A 23,604-nucleotide genomic window follows, 5' to 3' on the forward strand; every position below is an offset into this window, starting at 1 on the left:
GTCTTAAAGGGAAAAAAAATAAAAAATCATGGAAATTAAACCATCTCATTGTAACGAGGCCCGGACTAATTATTCTAGCAATGTCAATTGACTAGAATATTTCATTAACCCCCAATGGGAGGAGCAATGGCTGCAATTACTGCAGGGGGAGACAAGAAGAAGAGGTGGTAACAGGTTGGCTCAATTAGGCGCTATTATCGTCTATTGTCATCATTAGCCTGCGCTAGAAAATGAAAAAATAAATCGGAATGATCTACGGTTTTTACGTTCCCCTTCACCCCTCCCCACCATCTATTATATGTGATCAGAGGGTTGTATAATACTGTCTATTATTCTACTTGCTTCATATTTCTGGTGTCTCCTGGGTCTCTAAGGGTATTTTAATACGATCCAACAGAAAAAGACTGTTCATAGTGACTATTGTGTGAATGATGGTTTCCATCTCACGATCATTGCCGTGTAAATGGTTTATTCTGTGGGGAGTCATTTGGGGTTTTATTTTACTAGAATGCAAAAAAAAAAAAAAAAAATTTTTTATGAATATGAATTGAAATTAGAGGACCAATTCTCAGTTACCTGTATATCTGCCACCAACCAGTGTCTCCAGGGCCCGCGTATTGGATCTTCTCTGCTGGGAGCATCCGGATCCACCATTATCAGTACATAGACCTTATCCTAGAAGGAGAGAACAATATAACTGTAGTATAAGACAGAATTTAAAGGGGGTTCAGATTTTCAGTAAATGAAGTTAAAAGGAACCTGTTGCACTGAAAATATAGGGGGAGATTTATCAAACATGGTGTAAAGTGAAACTGGCTCAGTTGCCCCTAGCAACCAATCGGATTCCACCTTTCATTCCTCACAGACTCTATGGAAAATTAAAGGTGGAATCTGATTGGTTGTTAAGGGCAACTGAGCCAGTTTCACTTTACACCATGTATGATAAATCTCCCCCATAGTCCCTGACAAAACCAGCATCAGTCTGGTCAATGCTCTACATTTGCTGAGGGGATCCCTCACATCAACTGGGTAGTGCCCAGCCAATTTTTGGCCTTTACACTACTGTGGTCATTGCCTCCTACTAACTTCTGGCTTAGTTTTCACTACTAACCATGTCCCACACACTTTCCCTCTCCTTGCCTTCTGGAAATGCAGATCATCATATGTACTGGGTTGAAGTATCCTTGCAAAGACCTTAAAGTGAACCTGTCACCAAGATAAAGCTATCTAATCTATTACCATCATGTTATAGGGCAGGAAGAGCTGAGCAGATTGAGATATAACTTTGTGGGAAAAGATTCAGTATAACTTGTAACTTGTTGATTGAAATCCCTGCTCATTCTGCGGTAGGGAGTCCAGTGGGCAGTGTCACTCAATGGACTGGACTCTTTAGCATGGAAACAGAGATTTCAATCAGTAAATTACAAGTTATACTGAATCTTTTCCCATAAAGATATATATTAATCTGCTCACCTCCTCCTTCTCTATAACATGATGCCGATAGCTTAGGTAGGATGTTCAAGGTGATGGGTTCCCTTTAAGAACTCTTCTCATTGACGCCCTTACCACCACCATCACTACCCTCATGTCATTTAAAAAACTTTTGACAGCATTAAATGATAGGGGACTCTGTGCCGAGACCCTTCACTTACATCTAGATATAGCTGGAAGAATCACATGGATGTGTGCTTCTCTCCCTAGCTTACCACACAGTGCTCTATAGCATACAGCATGGGTCTTCAAACAGGCTCCCCAGCTGTTGCAAAACTACAATTTCCATCATGCCTGGACAGCTAAAGCTATGGATTTGGCTGTCCAGGCATGATGGGAAATGCAACAGCTGGAGGGCCGCAGTTTAAACCCATAGCATACAGCATTACACCACCTATGAGTATGTTGTGCAAACACAGAGGCACTACACTTGAAAACGCATATGAACAAAAGACAGAAGCCACTCCCATGGATTCACTCAGGAATCAAAATCTTCACTCCACTTCATAGGTATCATACACTGTCCGATAGGTGTATAAAATTTATTAAGACAAGGAAAGTTTCTCAGCCGTATCGGCTTCTTTTTCAAGTGCCGGTACGTCTTTGAAGCGGGTTGTGTCTTTTATACACATATCTGATATTGCCCACATTTGGATCAGTGCCCAGTACCTAGCTTACCATGCAAGAGTTGGGAAGAGAAGCACAAAGCCCTGCGCTTCTCCCAGCCACTAGAGATCAAAACTTTTTTTTTTTTTTTTTTTTTTTAACATCATTGCTTTAAAGGGTCCCTATAAACAGTACAGTAAGGTCAAGAAAACTACAAGCATCAGATGGTTGTCGCAGCCTGAGATTCCCTCTTGAGGCGTCTTATGGTTGCTTTGGCAACTGTACCCACCAGCGGGCACCACACCCAAGAACTGAATAATAGGGACACTTTTACACGCTCAGTTTGTAATGCATCCTACTCAATGAGAATTGTGTCAGTGAATAAAGAGAAGAAGATGGCCCTTTTATAGTTGATAATCCATACAATACTTGCAGGATGAAGTGACAGACACAAGAGCTGACACTCTAATGACAGATAAAATGATCCTTATACTTGCTGTAACTCATATGCCATATTGTTTGAGAATAGCTATTAAAGACCCCCATCTGTTTCCACCCCACCCCCCCTAGCAGTAAGTGTGCGGAGAGTCGGGGAACATGCAGCTTTCTTGCTAGGAATAAACAGGAAGAGACAAATACTGGCAGCAATAGTATACACCAAGAACACAGTGAAGCTCGTCTGCCATACATACATAGACATATATTTTACATGCGGAAAATTGGTTTTAGAAATTTCTGCTACTTTCCCGTTCTTCTAAATGGGTCTTGCAGAAATCTATGCACACCCTGAAAACACAACCCCATACAGATGTATGGCAGAGATTCTCACTCTCAGGCTAGGGTTACGGCTCATTGGTGCAGAAATGACTAATTGTGTAGGTCCCTAGAAAAGTTAAAGCTTTGGCTGTCCAGGCATGATGGGAATTGTAGTTTTGTAACAGCTGGAGGGCCGAAGGTTCCCCATCCCTGCTTTAGTAGTAATCCAGACCTCAGAACTTCATTGGCCTATTTGCATCAGAGAGTAAAAGCATTCTATGTTTTTGAAGCTTACATATGAATGGTAAAATGTGAGCAGTTGTAGAATAGGGAGAGAAGGGAGAGAAGGGAGAGAAGGGAGAGAAGACAGAAGAAGAAAGAAGAAGAAAGAAGAAGAAAGAAGAAGAAAGAAGAAGAAAGAAGAAGAAAGAATGCGGCACTCACCAAAAAGACCTGTTTATTCCAAGAGTTAAGGCCCCACATACAGGAAAACCAGGCATTCAGCAGTTGCTGGAGGGGTTTGCGGTTTAATTCTCTGTGATAACATTAGTGGGGTCCTACTGCCATAAAGAGTACTTGGTCTGTACTATGTATAGGTAGGTGAAATATGTCATAGTAATATCCACATGAGGCCAGGATCCAAGGTTTGCCAGCAGAACATTGCCCATTACTTTGCCTTTGCCAGCTTATCTTCCTCCCATAGTGTATCCTGTGGCCATCTCTTCCTCAGGTAAATGATTCATGGTGTTGGCAAAGACTTCAGAAGAGAAGGATTTAGGGGTAGTGATTTCTGACAGCTTTAAAATGAGTCACCAGTGCAGCCAGGTGGTAGGGAAAGCTGCGCTGTATATCATATGCTGTGCTGTATAGCCAGTAGGAAGAAGGAGATTGTGATCCCACTGTATAGAGCTCTGGTGAGACCACATCTGGAATACTGTGTCCAGTTCTGGAGGCCTTACCTACATAAAACATACTGATAAAATAGAACAGGTCCAAGGACAGACTACAAGCATGATGGAGGGTGTGAGACATAAAGGATCTAAATCTGTACAGTCTGGGGTAAGGAAGGGAAAAGGGGGCCATGATCGAAATCCTTAAATAGATTAACGGACTAAGTAAGGTTCAAATGGGAAGTGTTAATAAAAAAAACTGAACACAAAAATAAAGAGCACACCATCTGAGGTTAGTTGGCAGATTAGAAGCAACATGAGAAATTACTTTACTGAAAGAGTAGTAGATGCTTGGAACAAACTTCCAGCAGATATGGTTGGTAAATCCGAAACACAGGACTAGCCAGATATCCCTCCAGGAAAGACCCAGCCAAGGGGTGGCTCCTGTAAGGAAACTACCAAAACCACCATATTAAGTGGCCCTATAAGTCAATGTAATGTAATGTCTGTAAGTCGATAAGTCAATGGGATAAACATATCTATGCTAACATAATACGGAGGGAAATACTAAAAGGGCAGACTACATGGACCAGGTGGTCTTTTTCTACCGCCAATCTTTAATGTTTCTATGCATACACACCCAGCCATCCGTGTGATGTAGAAGAAAACCTAGTTCATCAGACAGGGCCACCTTCTTCCATTGCCCCATGACCCAGTTCTGATGCTCACAAGTCCAGTGTAGTCACTTTCAGTGCTAGAAAGCAGTCAGCATGTGCACTATGACCGGTCTATAGCTTCACAGCTCCACATGCAACAAGCTGCGAAGCCCAGTGTGTTCTGACATCTATTATTGCCAGCAGGAACTTTTTTTTAGCGGTTTGCTTTACAGTAGTTCTTCTGCGGGAGTGGACCAGACATGATAGGCAATGCTGTCCACACGCATCAAAGAGACTTGGCACCCCAGGGCACTGTTGCCTTAGCACCCCAGGGAACTGTTTTCAGTTGACCTTTGCTGGACCACTTTTGTACTAGCCACTAGATATTAGGAACATCCCTTGAGACTGCTGTTCAGGTGATACAGCCATCAAGCCATCACAATTTAGCCCTTGTCAAAGTCACTCATATCTTTACATTTGCTCATACCTTATCCTTCCAACACATCAACTCCTAGAATGGACCGATCACTTAGTGTCTAATATATCCCAACACTTGACAGACGCCATCATCTCGAGATAATGTTATTCACTTCACTCAACAGTGGTGCTGATCGGTGTATCTTCAATGTAATTGTCCTGGACGATACTCTTTGGATCTGATGTCATCTATGACTAGTTATATTGACTTGTCCCTTGTCTTGCACTACTCACATCACTGTGGTGTTTTGGTTTTCATGGTTTTCCCAAAAAGAAGAAGCCAAAAGGGAAAAAAAAAAAAGTGAACACATGCTGTAGCTTTAAAAATACTTGCTGCATTGTATGCTTGTAGTTTTTTTTTTTTCTTTTTAACTACAATGCGACATGAAGTCACATTGGTAAATTATATGTGAGCGTTACCCACAATGGAGGTTTTAGGCAAAATCACTGCTAAACAAATGTCCAATAACTCATCTAGTATCTACAGGCATTCATAGTGTTCCAAGCCCTGAGAAAGCATGGCCTCAGATCCAGGAAACCTGTCAGAGACACAAGCACAATGCCAAGCTGCTGAGGTGTCAGAGCACTGTGATGGGCTCAATTACCACTGGCAAGTGCAAATGTGAGAGGAAGAGAGACGACCTAGTCATTAACTTACTTATAGGAAACAAATCATCACCTGTACTAGAAGCAGAGAAAGAGTTAACCAGCCATGTGGGTATACAGGGAACACTTAATGCCAGCTGGTCCCTGTGATAAGTGTATAATAGAGGCAAAGACGGCACAGTTAGGCAGGAGAGTAGACGCTCCCTGGAGCTGGGGGGAGTATCCGTCTTTACTTCTCATTCCTTGTTCTACTGTAATTGCATTATTTAAAGCTGTGTTTCTGTGACAACTGCTCAACCTGACACATGCAGAGCGTGCGGCTCACAGGCAGTGCATGGCAACACTGCAAAGGATTCTGGGAGACATTAGGGCATGCTTTCCTTTGTCTCACCCACTAACATGCTTGCTAGAGTAGAAGTATTAACCACTTCTCAGCTGCTTCTAGGTCGCTAAAGAATTCTGGAGCAATTATTCGCATTGCACAACCTACACTATGAGTAGGTGGAGAGCTTGCATTACTGTATGCTAACTTGCTGTGCAGGTGTTCTCTAAGTATATAGCTTTAGGCATTAAAAGGTTAAAAACTATAGTCTGATTTTTGTAGCAAAAGAATAAAGAAAAAAATAAGTTGCATCTTTGCCTGGGATATAAGTTGTAGACGGAGTATTTTCTCCATCCAGGAGACCAGATTATTGAAGGTAAAAGGATTTTCTAGTCCCACAACACAAAATCCTTGCTCAGGTTGCTAGGAGGTAAAAAAACAACAACAAATATTACACATATATATCTATATCTATATATGTATATTATATATTTTTTAAATAAAAAATTGACACTTGATCCCTTAACCCTAAAGTGTATGTGCAAAAGAATTTTTACTTCTGTACAACAAAACAAACTGGCACAGATAGCTTGATAAATCCCCCTACCAAACAGCTGTCCTGCAGAATACAGTAAAAGTAGTATATAGCCTACTAGTACTAGTATAGCCTTTCTGTGGATCAGTTGTAATCTACACTAAGGCGGGTTCACACTGCGGATTCCGTTGCTAGTACTCGATCACGGCCGCACGCGTCTCCGTCTGTGCCATAGACACCATTCTATGGCGGGGCCAATTCCACCGTCCGCCAAAAGACATGTCACTTGGGTACCAGCCATGAAATCCACCGGAACTTATCCGCATGGATTCCACAGTGTGAACCCACCCTTAGATGGGAAAATCCAATGATATGAGAAACTCAGGGTGAAACATGATCATCAGTGCCAGACTGGCCAGAGCCGAGATTTCTCAAACCTTGCGGATTTCTCATACAATGTGTTGATACGGTATAAGGAATGTTGTGATAGTGGAAAAATATCCAGTGAAAGTGGATCCTGTGGACATAAACTACTTGTTGACAGAAGGGTTGGGGGGGGGGGGGGGGGGTCAGAAGGGTGCGTCAAGGTGTCAGAGCATACAACTTGTTGTTCCTGTTTATAGATGGGCTATAAGAGCAGATGACCAGTATCAGTGCCATTGCTGCTGGAAAAGAGAAATACATGGTTACAGTGGGCAAATAACTGTATTATCGAGAGTGAAAAAGTGTTTTTTGGTCAGATGAATCTGGATCTCTTTGCACCATATTAATGGTAGGATCAGAGTTTGGCACAGTATGAACAGATGAGACCTTCCTGTCAGGTGTGGACAGTCCAGGCTGGTGGAGGTGGTGTAAGGATGTGGGGTGTGTTTTCTTAGCACACATTTTGTCTTTATTTAGGAGTTTCCACAGTAGGGCTTATTGCAGCTGACCATGTTCATCCCTTCATGGCAGCCACGCACCCTAGGACAGGAGGACACTTTCAGCAGTGGAGGAACATGGCCTGGTAAGATTGATCCAGATCCAGCACCATGCTGATAGGAGGGTCAGGAGCCGGCACAGGCAGTATAAGCAGGTCAGGCTGGTGGAGGTGGTGTAATGGTGTAGGGAAGGTTTCCTTAGTACACCATGGCTTCTTTGGTACCTGTAGATGGGTGTTCAGACAAGCAGGACTTACCTTAGCAGTGTATCTGACCAGGTTCAATCCATAATGGCAGAAGTACAATGTACCCTGCCACCCGGGATATATGGTCATGGATTGGTTCCAGAAAGAGGACAATCAGTTTTCTATACTTCCTCAGCCTTTATAGTCCCCAGATCTTAATCCTATACAGCATCTTTGGGATCCTGGGTAGTGTTAAGCAAACTTCAGAAGAGTGTTCAGGTTCAGCCACATGGCCAAGCACTCTGCATTTAACTCCTGGCATCTGGAGAAGTTGAATGCCACCCCATGGCTCCAAGGAAAACAGAGACAGCCTATGGCTGTATCTAGAGATGAGCAAATTTAAAGTGGGAACAATTCCTAACTGCATTCTACTCATCAGGCTGCGGGGCTTTTAAGTCTGCTCTGCCCAGTGTGCTGGGAAAACTTGGATCCAGTCCTGGGAAACTGGGAGAAGTTTTCCCGGGACTGGATCCAGCTTTTCCAAGCACCCGGGAAGGAGCGGCAGAGAGCGGAGCAGACTTCAAAGGCCCGCAGCCTGATGAGCAGAATGCAGATAGGAATTAAGCGATTTGCTCATCTTTAGCTTTATCCATGTTTTCCTGAACCCCCTAGGGCGGCAGCCAACTTCTCCAGATGCCAGGAGTTAAATGCAGAGTGTTTAGGTTCGGCTTTCACTAATCCTGGGTAGAATAGGCTGTTCAGATGACATCTCATGTGTGGCATCTGTAATAAAAATGATCCTGCCCATGTGGGCCAATATTCCTGTGGAATAGACCTAATAGAATTGAGGTCATGAAGAGCCACCATGTCGTACGCACTACAAGAAGAGTTCCCTACAGAAGTGGTCATCCACTGTACGATCAATAAATAATAGGTAGCGAGATCACATGGAGGGTTGACCACGTCAGAAGAGAAATCATAATTGGAAAATTGAAGACACGTAAGAGTCACTAAGGATTTGCAACAACCCAAAAAAAATGACAAAGACAAGCAACAAAAACTGGAAAATACTGTAAAAGGAGACAACATACATAACAAAAAAGCACACAATGAAATATCACATCCAGGACATCGATTAAAAGAAAAATGGTGATTCAATGCAATTCAAGTTCAGGGAGTCAACCACGTCCTGCTGACTATTTAAGTGTCACTGTCTTTTTTTTTTTTTTTTTTCAGAAATCAATAGTCCAGGCAATTTTAAGAAACTTTGTAATTGGGTTTATTAGGCAAATAAGCCATTATCTGCATTCAAAAAACATTCCCCAGGTCCCCCCTCCCTCCTCTTTTCCATTCACTGCTCATTATCAGAATATTGTGTCTTGTTGCATCAGACATGCCCCTGTCTGTGCTATGGATTGGAGAGGGGGGGAGGAGGGAGATTAGTCTGCAGCAGAGAGCAGAGAATAAAGCATTACACAGCAGGAGCTGTATGAAAGCTGGTATTTAGAGGTCAGAGAGGTCAGTGCTGGCTTCAGAGGAGACAGCCTAGTGATAAAGCTGTAAATTAAGGGTACTGTTACACGGAATAATCGACCCGATTCGGCCGATTATCGTTCCGTGTAATAAATACACCAATCAGCCGATGACAACGATCGGCTGATCGTTTATATAGGTTAGAACCTATAATTGTCAGGCGCCGATCATGCACCGCTACGTGTAAAAGCGGTGCGTGGCCAGCGACTGACAATATACATTACCTGTCCAGGCTGCTATCCACTTCTCCCCAGGTCCCACACGCTCAAGCTTCAGAGCGGCCTGTCAACTGACAGGCCGCTCAGCCAATCACAGACCAGGACCGCCGCGGCCTGTGATTGGCTGAGCGGCCTCTCAGCTGAAGTGGAATGCAGCAGCATCCCTGCAGTCTGGACAGGTAAAGTATATAGTTTAAGCAAGGGCTGCAAGGACATCGGTAACTATGTCCCTGCAGCCCTTGTTAAATGATTATCAGGCCATGTATTAGGCCCTGTAAACGAGCGCCGATCTAGCAGATCGGCACTAGTTTACAGTTGTTATCGGGTCTCTATCAGCCCGTGTAATACCACCCCAACTCTTTGTTGTCCTGCTTTGGTGCCTCATCTCCCCTCTCCATAGAGAACAATGAAGACAGGGGGGAGAGCTTTAAACTGCTTTCTCATGATAAAAATGCATTTTTCGGCTAATAAACCCAGTTACAAAGTTTCTTAAAATCGCCTGTACTATCGATTTCTGCAAAAAAAATAAAAATAAATTACACTTTAATTCTAAAAAGCGATATTGGGACTTGTCTTCAGCGATAGCATCTCCAGTTCTCCCAAACATAGTGAGGGGGAGTAGGCTAGTAAAATAGAATTCCCTTCACCTATACTCTGATACATGTAAATTTAACATTTTTGAGACGAATATAAGGCAGTGTTTTGTCCTTATTTTTTTGTGTGTGAACATATCCTAAAGCTGGATCTTTTGCAGAGGTGCTGCATACATTGTTTATGTGATGTTGCAGCATATCACACTATACAGTAAATAGCAGAACAATGGCACATCAGTGGAATTAAGGAATAATATACATTTAAATTTTTGTTTTTCAAGTCCCAGTCTGTACCAATTAAAAAAACACATACCAGCAAACCTTTTAAGCACTCTGGCATAGATGGCACTATGTGTAGGACCAGTGGCAGGAAGGTCAGTCACCCACTCAGTCACGTCAAACATCATAACAAGACGTTTACATAATAAAACAGAATCATAACATTCAACAACATCGTAACATGAGAGATATTACAATGACGGTGTCCACATTGTGATGGAGTTTGTTATTTGGCCACCTGTTCAAAAAGACATGAACTGTCGAGATGGGAATTAGCCGTAGACGTACCAGAATTCCAGTAAAAAGGGTCAAAAAGGCGTTCCCAAGCCCACCAATGCGGTTATAAGAGCACCCATAGCAATAGGTAGGAGGTTCTATAGTCTATTAAATAAATCATGGGTCATCCTGAGGACAGCTTAGAAAAATTCCAAAGATCTGAATCGGGGGGGGGGGGGGGGGGGGGGAATATTTACTCTATGATCCTACACATGGAGAAAGGACATCACCCCGAAACACATCCATCATCTGCCTGCCGCTGCTGAACAATGGCCCCTACAATCTCTGCACGATACAGTAATACTCATACTCTCTATACAATGCAATAATAGTTATACATCTCCATACAAGGCAAATAAACAGATACTCTACAAAACGCATAGATACTTACACGCTTTACAACACAATGATAATTATACTCTGTATACACTAAAATAATACACTCTATACAATGCAGTGATAGTTTTACATGTGCAATGCAATGATGCTTATACACGCTATACAAAATGTATAACCTTAGTACATGTCTGGGTGCTTTGTTTTCCACTCCGGATGCTATTCACTACATATCATAGATGCTATTGTTTATGTTTATGTCCTTTTCGCGCTAGGTTGGTGCTGATTTGTACTACACTGTTTTGCATCTGCATTTGTACTGTGGAAATATGTTTGCATACATTTGTCAATAAAATAAGAGTTTAAAAAAAAAATAAAAAAAATAAGGTGCCTTACTCCTAAGAGATCATTTTAAGAAAGGTATCCTCTCTGCCATAGTGTATCATTATTAACTGGTTTTCCCCTTAAAAAGGGGTACTCCGGGCCGGGGGGTATTTTTGTGGATCACCGGGGAGGGGGCGGAAATTGAAGCCGGAGGTCACTTACATCCCCCGTTCCAGCGTCGGTGCCCAGATTGCGCCGCCCAGTACTTCCGTCCCGCGGTCGCTTTCTGGTCAGAGCTGCCGCATGAGACGTGACGTCTGAGGGCAGCTCTGCCAATCAGCGGCCGTAACGGGGTCCCGCCTCAAAGTGGCCGCTCTGACCAGGAAGCGGCCGTGGGGTGGGAGTACCGGGCGGCGAGATCCGGGCACCGGCGCTGGAACGGGGGAGGTAAGTGACCTCCGGCTTCAATTTCCACCCTCTCCCCGACGATCCACAAAGATAACCCCCCTGGCCCGGAGTACCCCTTTAACCCCCCTGGCCCGGAGTACCCCTTTAATACCTTTAGGTGCAGTGAAAAAAAGAAAAACACACACTCACCAGCCCCATTCTCCCATTGCCACCATCACTCCAGTCTTTACTGCCTTCCTTTTCTTCCTGGTTTTTGGAAAGTTTCATTCAGGGAGGACTTGCTCAGTCCCCCCCAATATTCAGTAGCCACCAGATCGTTGTCTTTATTACACGGAACAATAAATCGGCCTGATAGGGCCGATTCGGCAGATTATTGTTCCGTGTAATAGGGCACCAAGACTTTCCCTTAAGCCACATTCACACGTCCATACAGCTGCAATCCATGGCACAAAAAAAAAAAAATAATAAAAATAGGACCTGCTGTAATGTGGACCGTAATTTGCAGAATGGGTCGCTAAAGTGCCAATAAAATGCTCCATGAAGCACAGAGCACTACAGATGCACACCAGTAGTGAGGTCCACAGCCGCAGGCTGCACTACAGACGTGTGAATGTAGCCTTTATTATACAGAGAACAGCAGAACCGTCCCTGGCTGGCAGAGTCTCATGGATCGGACAAGTATGGCTGTAGTGCAAGCTGGGGGAGCCGTCCATGTCTGCAGCTCTACGCTCTATGTTTGGTCCATTGAACACAGTGGACCTGGTAGGACTCTGATATAAAGTTGACATACTATTCTTCCATCTTGCCAAGATCAACTGTGACTATAGCCTTCAATAGCTATAATTTTTCCCCCAATGTTTGTTTTTGATGGAGACTGGTTGTATCCAAGAGCCATTGATCCTAAGAGATCTAATGCATATTGGGGATTTTACTGAATACATTCCATTAGTTCAGTTCATCATAACTCTACCCAAAAACCTGGCCATCTTTGCTGGAGACCCCACTATTCCCACCTTGAGATGACAACACCGTTGGCTTTATCGGACCCCAGTTTTGTTTAACTAGCTCCCTGACTTTACGTATGTCCCTAGAGCCATGTAACATTACTAATGCAGGATTTGACTGCACTGAAAACCTTAACAATCTGCTTAACGTTAATGTGATCCATACAGACAGTGCTTTTCCCAGAAATAAAGTGTCAATCGCCTGGACTAATAGACTGCATGGGCCCCCTGCTGTCCCAGGGCCTGTACTACACAGCCCACAACAGCAGGAAGATGCAGCTTATGAAGGGTGTATAGATTATTTTACTCTTTAGGTGTTCTTTCTGGGTGGAGGCGGAGGGACCCCAATTCCACCCACTGCCCCCTCCCTGCAATTTGATGCTATCCATCCACCCCCGCTACAGAGAAAACCATTCGGGCTTCCCCTGCCTGCGGGGGCTGCAGGGAAGATACCAGAGACGTGCGGATGGGAAAGGGGAAGCTATGTTAATAAAAGGCTTTGTTACAATTGAAGACATTTTCGTAGTAAATGGGTTAAAGGAGAGTGAGGAAAAACACCGAAACCTCCACACAGAGGCAGAACCGCTGTGACCTGCAAGTGACCGCATGCTTAGTCAACAGTATGCTGGAACTTGTAGTACCACAATAACTAGGCCCCTTACTTTGTTTTCAGCAAGTACTGTGAAAACAAATAGACTTGGGCTACTCATAGTATTTTTCCCTGTTATCAGCGGCTTAAGAAGCCGATTATAGTGTCTTCCAACTGGATCATTGAGGGGGAAGCCATCACATCACATCACAATCCCCGGTGCACTATGGCTACTTTAGGTCATGTCTGGGAGGAAATGAAAGAGCCACCAAGATGAGGAGAACAAAAAATAAAACTTTGTTCTGTCATGGACTTTGCATGATCGAGAAAATATGGTTTTAATTTCCGAAAAGTGGGACGGGTGGGATATTTCCGAGCTCTCCATTTTGAGAGTGCCCCCGGCTACGCCTCTCAACAATGATTGACAGCTCTAGTGTCTAGTCAGAAAAACAAAAGCTCCTTCTAAAGAGAACTCAGGGGATGACTCCACCTCTGACTCTTCATCTACTTTGCTGCTGCCGTAAACTGTGCCGATTTTCTGCTGTGAATCTTCACTGCTGCAACCTAATGGGAATAGAGACTCTGCAATTAGCCTGATTTTTTATTTTTTTATTTCATACGAAAATCCACAGTGGAAAAATTGCCAACAAATCTGCACAACAAATCATCCTTAGCGTGTGGCCGGAACGGTGCACTGCAAAAAGGGTGAAATCTGCATCTAGAGCTGCATTCAAGACATGAAGATTTTGTTGCAAATTTGTGAGAATCCCCCCTTGAAAACTGTTGCCTGCCGCTGCTGTGCCGACCGCTGCATTCCGCTCCCCTGATAAAGAACGGCCATGTGCTAATATCACAACACAGAAGAAATGTCACCAAGCACTTTCTCGTTGATGAATGGTCTGATAAGTCGGCAGCGACTGAACCTTAAGTTTTTTCCCATTTCTTTTGACCCAGACAGGCCTAAGCCATCACTTTCCCTCCATCTACATCCCCATAGCGCTCCTGGCGCAGACGGATTGTGTCAGTGTCCGGAAAGGAATAAAGTAAACTCAGCAGCAGTGTTAATACGGTTCATACATCAGGCAGTGGACGTGGGGAATCGGGACCATTTATCAGCACTGAGCGGTCATTGCTGAGCTTGGCAAGGCCGGCCGGATGAACTCATCGTTAACCCGTATACTGGAGGGCTCCGCAGAGCTAATCAAGAGCAGAAAACTAGGGAGGGAGATGTCATTCAACGAACGAGCAAGGTAGAAAGCAATCTGCACAGTGATTTGGAGGAAAATCGGTCACAGATAAACTGCCCCATGTAACAGAGCAATTAGCTAAAAAGACCAATACTGCCCTGTAGTCGCGAACCCTTGTTTGTCGGCTGATAACATTGGCTGGCCACATCTAAGTGACCTTGCGATGAATGATGGAAGTGAAAGGCCAGCGATTGTCGGTGCAGCCCGGCCTAATCAATCACCGAGTAGGATAAAAGATAGAGGAGCGACGACCAACCAGATCAGCACTGAAATCCTGGCATCATTCAGCCCTGTATAACAGGGCTCTAAGGAAACGGGAAAAATAATCCTAATCAGATGGCTTCCAATACTGGAGGGACTAAAATTAAAAGGGATACACCACGCAAAAATGATGCAGGGAACATGGACAGGACAACCAGGAGGAGCAGCAGCAGCTGTGTTCACAGACTGCAGTACTGATGCGGCGTGGAGACACTGCTGTATCGCAATGCATCTGTAGTGCATGTGAACACAGTCTCAGGGAACTGTATGTTAAAGAGGGGAGGCTGTTTTTCCAGGATCCTTATAGCTTGTCCAATATGGATATCTGCTACAAAAAGAGGGTTTGTAGATTCTGGAGCACCTGTCCAGTCATACATTACTTAGACAACACATTCATGTTAATGGCCACGGTGTAATGTGCTGCAGGAAAACTCAACACTAGCTGCCAGGTATCCCCCCTTCCTCCACAGATTACAGCCCGTCTCTAGGGGTCCGAACAGAAGGACACATTCTTTTTAGCTTATTGTCAAGGGACCCTTACATGTAGGGATTGCCTAACGCAGAGGACCCTTTTCATATACGTAAATGCAGCTGCCAACTCAGCTAGTGAGATGCAAGGACTAGGCACACCTGTTGGCATGGCTTATCCCTTACAGCCAGTTCACACTGAGCAAAAAGGCAAGGAATCAGCAAGGAAAGTCTTCCGCTAGGAATCATCTCTCGCGGAATTCCGGGCCAAAATATCTCAAAGTAGAAAATCAAAGCCCCATTAAGATTCCGCAAACAGAATCCGCCCAAAGAGTTGACATCAATTCTTTAACTGGAAAGTGGATCCGCGGCAGAACATTCAGTGTGTAAATTCCATTGAACTCAAAACTTTTGGGAGGAATTTTAAGCGTGGATTCAGCGAGGAAATTCCTCGCTTTTTGCTCAGTGTGAACTGGCCCTTAAAGGGAACCTGTCACCCCCCGTGCCGGGGTGACAGGCTCCCGAACCCCGGTTAGAGCCCCCTATACTCACCTAATCCCGCCGGGTCCCGCTTCTGGAGGTGGTCGGGTGAAGAAGATCTCAGCCGCTGCAGCCCGGCGCGCGCTGAGAGAGGAGTCCAACGCTCATAGAGAATGACAGGAGAGTCCAGCGCTCCGTCATTCTCTATGGGTGTTGGACTCATCTCTCAGTGCGCGCGCCGGGCTGCAGCGGCTGAGATCTCCGTCACCCGACCACCTCCAGAAGCGGGACCCGGCGGGATTAGGTGAGTATAGGGGGCTCTAACGGGGGGTCGGGAGTCTGTCTCCCTGGCACGGGGGGTGACAGGTTCCCTTTAAGGTATATTCACAGGTAATAGAATATCTTCTAGAAACTCTTTAAGGGTAGTATTACACAAAGCGATATTTTGACGATCGACGAACTCAAACGACCGCTATGGAGAACGACCTGAAATTGTTCACCCAATTACACAGAACGTTGATCGTTATTGCATTCATCCAGGTGTCACCACTGCGTTTGCTGCTACTTTGAACGACTTATTACATGCAAACGATCAAAGATAAAAATAGGTCCAAATTCTATTAAACGTCCAACGATTTCTCGTAGCTGTAGTTTCAGGAAGATACAAGCGTAAACAGTTTCACAGCTCCCGGCATCATCACGAATAAGGATGTTGGGGGTTCTGAAGTCCGTTCCGTAGCACATTGTACACAAATACAGACAATTTGAATGACCACTTACAGTTGTCCTTTACAAACTCCCATACACATGCATTCTCAGTTCACGCAAGTGTGAGAAGGGAGAAAAGCAATGTCAGACACCTCTGGCGGCAGCTTATCTCCCCAACAACAAGGGACTGGGCATGTTAAATCCAACATGTGCAATGTCTGACCTGGCCTTCCCCAGTATAACGTATATAGTCACAGCATTACTACTATAGACCCATACTAAAGTAGTCACAATAGCGTGTCCTTGTCTCCCATTAGGGTCCTCAGGCTTCTCAGTCTCCTTGTTACAGGTTGGTATATTTTTCTTCCCAGCAGAAATGACCGAAGAGGGTCTGTAATATTAATATATGCAGCAATATATCACCTTAGTGTTTCTAAACTCATTCTTTAGAGCTTCATTATACTGTCACACTATTGGTTATTAGGTTACACACAATAGGTTTCACGTATGGAAAACAGCGTACAGGCTGGAATATAAAATCAGCCCCCCGCACATCCACGCTGACATCCCATTAAATGCGGTATGTAAGACAGCCATACATACAATGTAAATTGCTCCTATAGGCTCAGACACTGCACGGAGAGTGCTGGCATTTACATTATGACTGTAATTATGCATTTACCCCGCTCTTGTGTAATCATCCCGCCAACACACACACCAATACTGCCATCTAGTGGACACATCTACATACTGCTCACAAAAGGGTTCACTAGACTTTGATTCTGCATGAGTTATCTCGATTTATATTGCTCTAACACTCCTCGGCAGACGTTGTCGCCACCGACATTGAGCCTTGTTCCCATTGGGCTTTAGAATAAAAATTTCTGAACCTGAAGCATTTTCTTGGGAATTTAAAGGGGATGTGTCGCCTACATTTTCTTTTACCAATTAGAGTCAGATACAAAAAAAAAACAAAAACATAAAGTTCTTTTATTCTAATCGGTTTTTATTTTCTGACTGTAATTTCTTTTATTTCATTTTTTTGGACATTGCTATGGGGGCTGCCATATTGCCTGGACTGTTCAACAGTTAGGGACCTGCTTTACAGCAAGACTCATGGACAGACAGACAGTGCCCCCTTGAGATGAATGTGAAACATTACTAAGAACGCTCTGTGACTATTGAAGAGATCATTCTACAGGGAGCTGCTATTGTCTCCTCTATCTACTGGTGTCACATGATGCTGCAATGCTGTACAGATCACTTTACGGCAGCCTCCTTTTATCACCACAAAAACAGTAAGTTCTTAGTTTTACCCCCCGTGGTGAGAATTAAAATTGCAAGATAATCAGGATTACTTTAGAATATAGATATTGTGTTGCTGGCCCCCCCTCCATATACATAATCTCCAGATGTTTCAGGGTTGTCAATGGGCAACATTGATTTTGAGCTCCCTCCAAAGTTTGGGTTTACGTGTGGAGACTGGCTAGGCCACTCAGGACCTTGAAATGCTTTTTAAAGAGCTGCTGGTTAGATGCCCTGGCTGTGTTTTGTGGGTTGTTGTCATGCTCTTAGGGTATGTGCACACTGAGGAATAGGTGAGGAATTGAAGAGGAATCTGCTCTTAATTTCAGCTTGAAATTGCATACGTAAAATATGAACAGAGCAATGTCTCATTGCGTTCAATAGAATTTGCACTCTGTTGTTCACACTGCAGAACTTCCAAGCAGAATTTTCTGCGGCTGATCCGCTTTCTGTCCAAAGAATTGACATGTCAATTGGCATGATAATCGTAACAGTGAGACTGTGGTCCCAGCTCTGTTCAGGCCATTGACCAGGTCCTTCTGGGGCGATGCCTGACTTTTTTCACAATCATCCTTACCCCACCAGGCAAGATCAAGACCAATAAAGAGTGATCTTGTGTTACTTAGATTTTCTTATAATTATTCCAACAGTTGTTGCCTTCTCACCAAGCTGCAATGTGCACAGAGTGATAATAGAATCTTCACTGTCAATGCAGAGCATTGACTTCATAATACCATCGATAAAATGCAGCTCCCCGACACCAATAGACCTACATAAGGACCATGTAGGTACCATGTTTTTTTTCTCATTGTCCTGCTCATCTTGACACAGTTCTGAAGCCATCAGTTCTAAAAATCTCTTCTTTTGGTCTCATTTCTCCACAATATGGAGTCTGAGTAGTGTTCATCCTATTCAGCACGGGTGCTGGCAAATTATAGGTCAGCTTTTCTGCCCATGGGATTTAGGGAGAGGCTCAGTTTGTGGACAACACCCATGCATGTAATTCCTCTGCCATGTATCCCATATTGTGCCACAGGTAATTCTCACCCAAGCTCGGATTCTTCTGTGGCGGATCTCAATGTGGGTTGTTGGGGCAGCCATCTACTATGGGGGGGGGGGGGGGGGACTACACATGGACCCACCTACTATTGCAGACAGCACAAAAAGAGAGCCACCTACCATATGGGGACTGAACAGAGGGGGCCACCAACCATAGGGGGACTTTGTTTTTTTTTGTATTCCCCCCCCATGACATGGGTTTGGGGTACATTCAACCCACCACTGGAATTCTTAATTAGGAAATAATTTGTTAGGAAAAACGTTTGGGGAAATTAACAAAAAAGTTATCGGACAAATCTGTTGGGGTGTGCTCATTTGTGCTGAGAACAATACAAACTTAGAATACAATGAACAATGCATTTACCTTTTCTATGATCCCACGCAGCTCTCACTCTCCCCTCTGGCAGGAAGTTACATGTAAGTGGCCAATCAGCTTGGCTCACACACAACATCCTGTTCCTGGATTGGAGAATTGCCACCATAGGAACAGGCATGATTTATACAAAATAAAAAAAAAACCTTGACACATCACGAAGACAGACATGAAAGTTTTGGAGTAATCATTAAAGAAGCCATTGGCTGTGCGCATTGTTCCCCGACTCCCTGGGCTCCAGCTTGTCACAAGGGAAGACACCGACCAAGATCAGCCTCAATACCAGAGTTACTGATCACTCCATTCTGCATCATATATCTCATCATCCAACCTACCTCCTGGGCTTTAGAGTAAGTAAACTGCGGGGCTTCCTTCAGGTACTGGATGACATTCTCACAGAGTGTAACCTTCTGGCAGGACATATCCCCAAGGCTTCCATACTCAACTTGCAGATCATCGCTAGGGGAAAGAAGAAATTTAAAGAATAAAGTCATCAATATTTCAGTCTATAGGTCTTCTTTATCATGTGTGCTTGCTAGTGGGTCTCTCCCTACTCTGTATGGTCCCCTCATGAAACGTCTCTATTATAGCCATCTGCTATATCAATGGCTCTGCCCTGTGCATTGGTTGGCGACTCACTATAGAATACAACTTAAAAGCTATAGAGACCTTTGGGATTATTTCCTTAATAACATGCATATTTTTATATGTCTATACACAAAAATAAAAAAAGCTAAAAAGTAAGTTATTTTTAATTCTTCTTCAATTAAATTTACAACTATCTTGCTGCTGTATAGTCTGAGTAACTCCTTCACATAGTTGGTTGGGCTGCTGCTTCTGACATAACCAATGGCTTTGTGCTGTTAGGTCCATGTCCGTTCTCTCTGCTTTCCCTTCTGTCAGTGTAAGGGCCCTATTACACGGGACGATTATCGGGTGAAAAATCATTATATCGTTTGAATTTAAGTGATAATCGTTCTGTGTCATTGCAGGCAACAATCGCAAAATTGTTCGTATGTCGTTGATCGTTGATTTAGATCTGAACCTAAAATTATCGTTAATCGTTCGCTGTAATTCCACATTCGTTCGCTCACGTTCCACATTTGTTCACTAATCGTTCAGTGTAACTGCACATTGTTCATTGTTTTGCCGGGATCAGTAAACGATCATAGTAACGATCGCCATAACGATCGTTGTATCGATAGTAACTAAAGGTGCGTTTACACGTAACGATTATTGTGCGAATTTGCGCGATAACGATCGAATTTGAACGATAATCGTACGTGTAAACGCAGCGAACGATCAAACGACGAACGAGAAATCATTCATTTTGATCTTTCAACATGTTATCAAATCATAGTTTGTAAAAAATTCGCAGATCGTTCCGTGTGAACAGTCGTTCGCCGATTTAACCAATGTGTGAGATAGGCTTAGTGATCGCGAAACGATCGCAAAACGATTTTCCGTACGATATATCGTACCGTCTAAACGCTGATCGTTACTCCGACATCGTTAATCGTACGATCGAGCCAATTATCGTTTCGTGTAAACGCACCTTGACAACCATCATTCTGTGTAATATGGGGAACGATTTCAGGTTTATGATGAACAATTTTGTTTGCAATTGTTTATCGTTAGTTGTTAAAAACCGCTGTGTGGACCCTTAGATAAAGCAGTCTGCAGGAGATAAGGGAAGGGACTCTTCAGGCAGAGTGTCTGTGTAAAGTACTGGCATATTGTACAGGGGGAAGTAGGGAAAAAAAATCAAACACTTCTCAGCATCAGCGACTACAGAACAAACTACAGAGTGGAGATCCTTCATGAGCAGTCATTCAGCTGTGCTGAAACATGAGGGAAGGGAAGGAAGTGCAGACCTCACATTCACCATGTATCAGAGCAGGGGAGAGGAACCTCCGGCCGGGAGCTTCTGATGTGGCGTGTTGATGTGCGTGCGATCCACAGCCCCTTCCTATATCCAGCAAGCACTGCGCACAGTATAACATGGAGTACAGTGGCCTCCAGACACAGGAGAAGCTGCTCCTGTAAACTAAGGTGGCGCACATCTTCTCCTTTCTCCTGTGGGCCGTGCGCGATGATGCCAGACTTTGGCACAGACTACACGAGAAGGAGAAGACCCCAGCCTTAGCAAGTAACAGAAAAAAATTAACATCCCACTCAACGCTATGTACTATGGGCATCATTGGGGTTATCTACAATATTAGGGGCATCATGAGGGGTTAAACGGGTACTCAGGCAAAATGTTTTTTTTTTTCCTTCTTCAAAATCAACTGGTGTCAGAAAGTTATATAGATTAGTCATTTACTTCTACCTTAAAAATCTCAAGTCTCCCAGTACTTATCAGCTGCTTAATGTCCTGCAGGAAGTTGTGTATTTTTTCCAGTCTGACTGTGCTCTCTGCTGCCACCTCTGTCCGTGTCAGGAACTGTCCAGGGCAGTAGCAAATACTCCTGCTTTGGACAGTTCCTGACATAGACAGAGGTGGCAGCAGAAAACAGTGTCAGACAGGAAATAATACACCAATTCCTGCAGGACATGCAGCAGCTGATGAGCACTGGACGACTTGAAAATTTTTACATTTTAGTATATTAGTCTATATAACTTTCTGAAAGCAGTTGATCTGAAAGAATTTCATTTTCACCGGAGTACCCCTTTAACTACAATACCAGGGGCATCATTGGGGTGTTGATGTATCTGTGACTCAGAAGGCACAATCATGGTGATATTTCGGTAAGGCCCTCAAATGATTTTTAAAATGCCCAGATGGCCCTCAACATGAAAAACTAGGAGCCGGTTATAAATTACATTACATACTAAAAACTTACAGGTTATGGTAAAGGAGTATTCCACTCAAACATAACTTGATATGTAGCTGCCCATAGTGAGATTAACAATTCCTTCCATGCTTCTTAGCTATTCAGTCTCCTTCCCCAAGCTGTGATCCTGCTGCTCTGTGCTGAAGACAAAGAAATCTGTGTTGGAGCTATTCACTCCGTCTCCCCCTTCCTTTTCAAGACAGCTTATGTAAACAAGTCCCTGTCCGGCTGTATCTGCAACTTTGTAATGCCAGAAGGGTTAATCATCGTGAGCTCTTAACTTCAGAGTAATACTCCCAGCATTACAAAGTTGTAGATCCAAACTGCCAGGGACTTGTTTACATCTGGGAAGGCAGGGGGGAGGAGGGGGTTCAGAGCAGAGACAGAACAGCTTAGACACATTTTTGTGTTTTCAGCAGAAATGATCAAAATTGGGGGAAGGAGACGGCCTAGGGCGGGTTCACACTACGGAATTCTCACGGACAATGTCCGCGGAATTCCGTCAGCTGTCCGCACACGCTTTTCCGCCGGCTCCATAGACACCATTCTATGGGCCGGCGTATTCCGCGATCCGCTAAAAGAAGTGACATGACACTTCTTTCAGCGTATAGCGGAATACGCCGGCCCATAGAATGGTGTCTATGGGGCCGGCGGAAAAGCGCCCAGAAGTGTGGGCGTACAGCTTACGGAATTCTGCGGACATTGTCCGCGAGAATTCCGTAGTGTGAACCCGCCCTTAGAGTATAAGTATAGAACAAATTGTTAGTCTCACCATGGGCAGCAACAAATGAAAAGTTATGTTTGAGTGGAATACCCCTTTAAGTATAGAAAATGTGTGAAGATCATCCTCCTCCATGTCAAACAGTCTCTGAATATTGAAGCTTTCAAATGGCCATATGATAAAGCAAAAAAAAAATTTAAAATTAAGGTATAACCTGGAGCAATGTGTTTTTTTGTACCAATAGATAATAAAAAAAAAAAAAAAAAAACTCTCACTTACCTACAGAACTCGGCATCTTCACCAGTGATGGGCTGAGGATCACAGGAGGCACGGACCACAGAGAAGAGGCCCACCGATAACAGGTGTCCTGTAAGCAGCAATGCCTGCCACATTGTTACCTGGAGAAAGCACAGGTGCCACATTACACACCGACAGCTTCACTGCTCACAAGGAGGTAACAAAATAAAGTTACTTGCTTCAAAAATGTAAATAAGGACTACGATGATATCTCCAGGCAGGTGTGTACACGGCTCCACCTGGATAATAAGCACTGCACTCCCATATTAAGCACACAATCATAGCACAGCATCTATCCCTCTCCTGCCTAATCCTTCCACACAAATGTAACCTTTTATACCTCTATAAACTTTATACTTTTATCCCCTGTACCTGCCACATGCAGCGGGTTCCGCCACCGTTATATGGTGTATAGGGCTCTCTTGACTGTCTGCTGACAGATAATGTCTGTGGAGATAAAGGTCGGCTGTGATGGAAAAAAAAAAAAAAAAAATCATGGTTGACCCCTTTGTTCTGGGAGAGATAAGCCAAAGTTCTCCCCATAGAGAACACAGGTATACTTGGCTGTCCCGAACGTTCCTGTGTATGGGGAGAACAGTGGGTGGACAGGAGAGATAACAGGCGGCCACCCTAACCCAGATATGCACAGAAGCAGAAATATATAATTGTCCCTGGCGGCCGTCTCTTCGGCCGGGTTCATATCATGTTTTTGCATCCTGTTGAACTATAGAATTATAGCCTTGTTTTATTACAGGAAGCTTTGTAGAACGAAGGCCCTATTAACATATCCGTAGTGAGGACTTCCGGTTCCGGCGCATATGGGATGGCAGCAGTGTGAGTGAGCTCC

At 44.0% G+C, this 23,604-nt stretch overlaps 1 protein-coding gene across 4 annotated transcripts in view; it reads right to left on the reverse strand.

Moving 5' to 3' along the window:
* The window catches only part of PEBP4 (phosphatidylethanolamine binding protein 4), a 41,059-nt gene extending 18,153 nt beyond the window's left edge, over nucleotides 1–22,906 (reverse strand). For all 4 annotated transcript variants that reach the window (XM_069944785.1, XM_069944795.1, XM_069944776.1 and 1 more), the window contains exons 1-3: nucleotides 22,740–22,906; nucleotides 19,241–19,364; nucleotides 577–675 (exon numbers count right to left, since the gene is read on the reverse strand). In XM_069944785.1, the coding sequence (XP_069800886.1) occupies nucleotides 577–675; nucleotides 19,241–19,364; nucleotides 22,740–22,882 (366 nt within the window). In that variant the 5' untranslated portion in view covers nucleotides 22,883–22,906. The remainder of the gene's footprint in view (nucleotides 1–576; nucleotides 676–19,240; nucleotides 19,365–22,739) is intronic.
* Nucleotides 22,907–23,604: the final 698 nt, after the last annotated feature.

Source organism: Dendropsophus ebraccatus, chromosome 1, assembly GCF_027789765.1.
Source record: "Dendropsophus ebraccatus isolate aDenEbr1 chromosome 1, aDenEbr1.pat, whole genome shotgun sequence".
Lineage (NCBI taxonomy): Eukaryota > Metazoa > Chordata > Amphibia > Anura > Hylidae > Dendropsophus > Dendropsophus ebraccatus.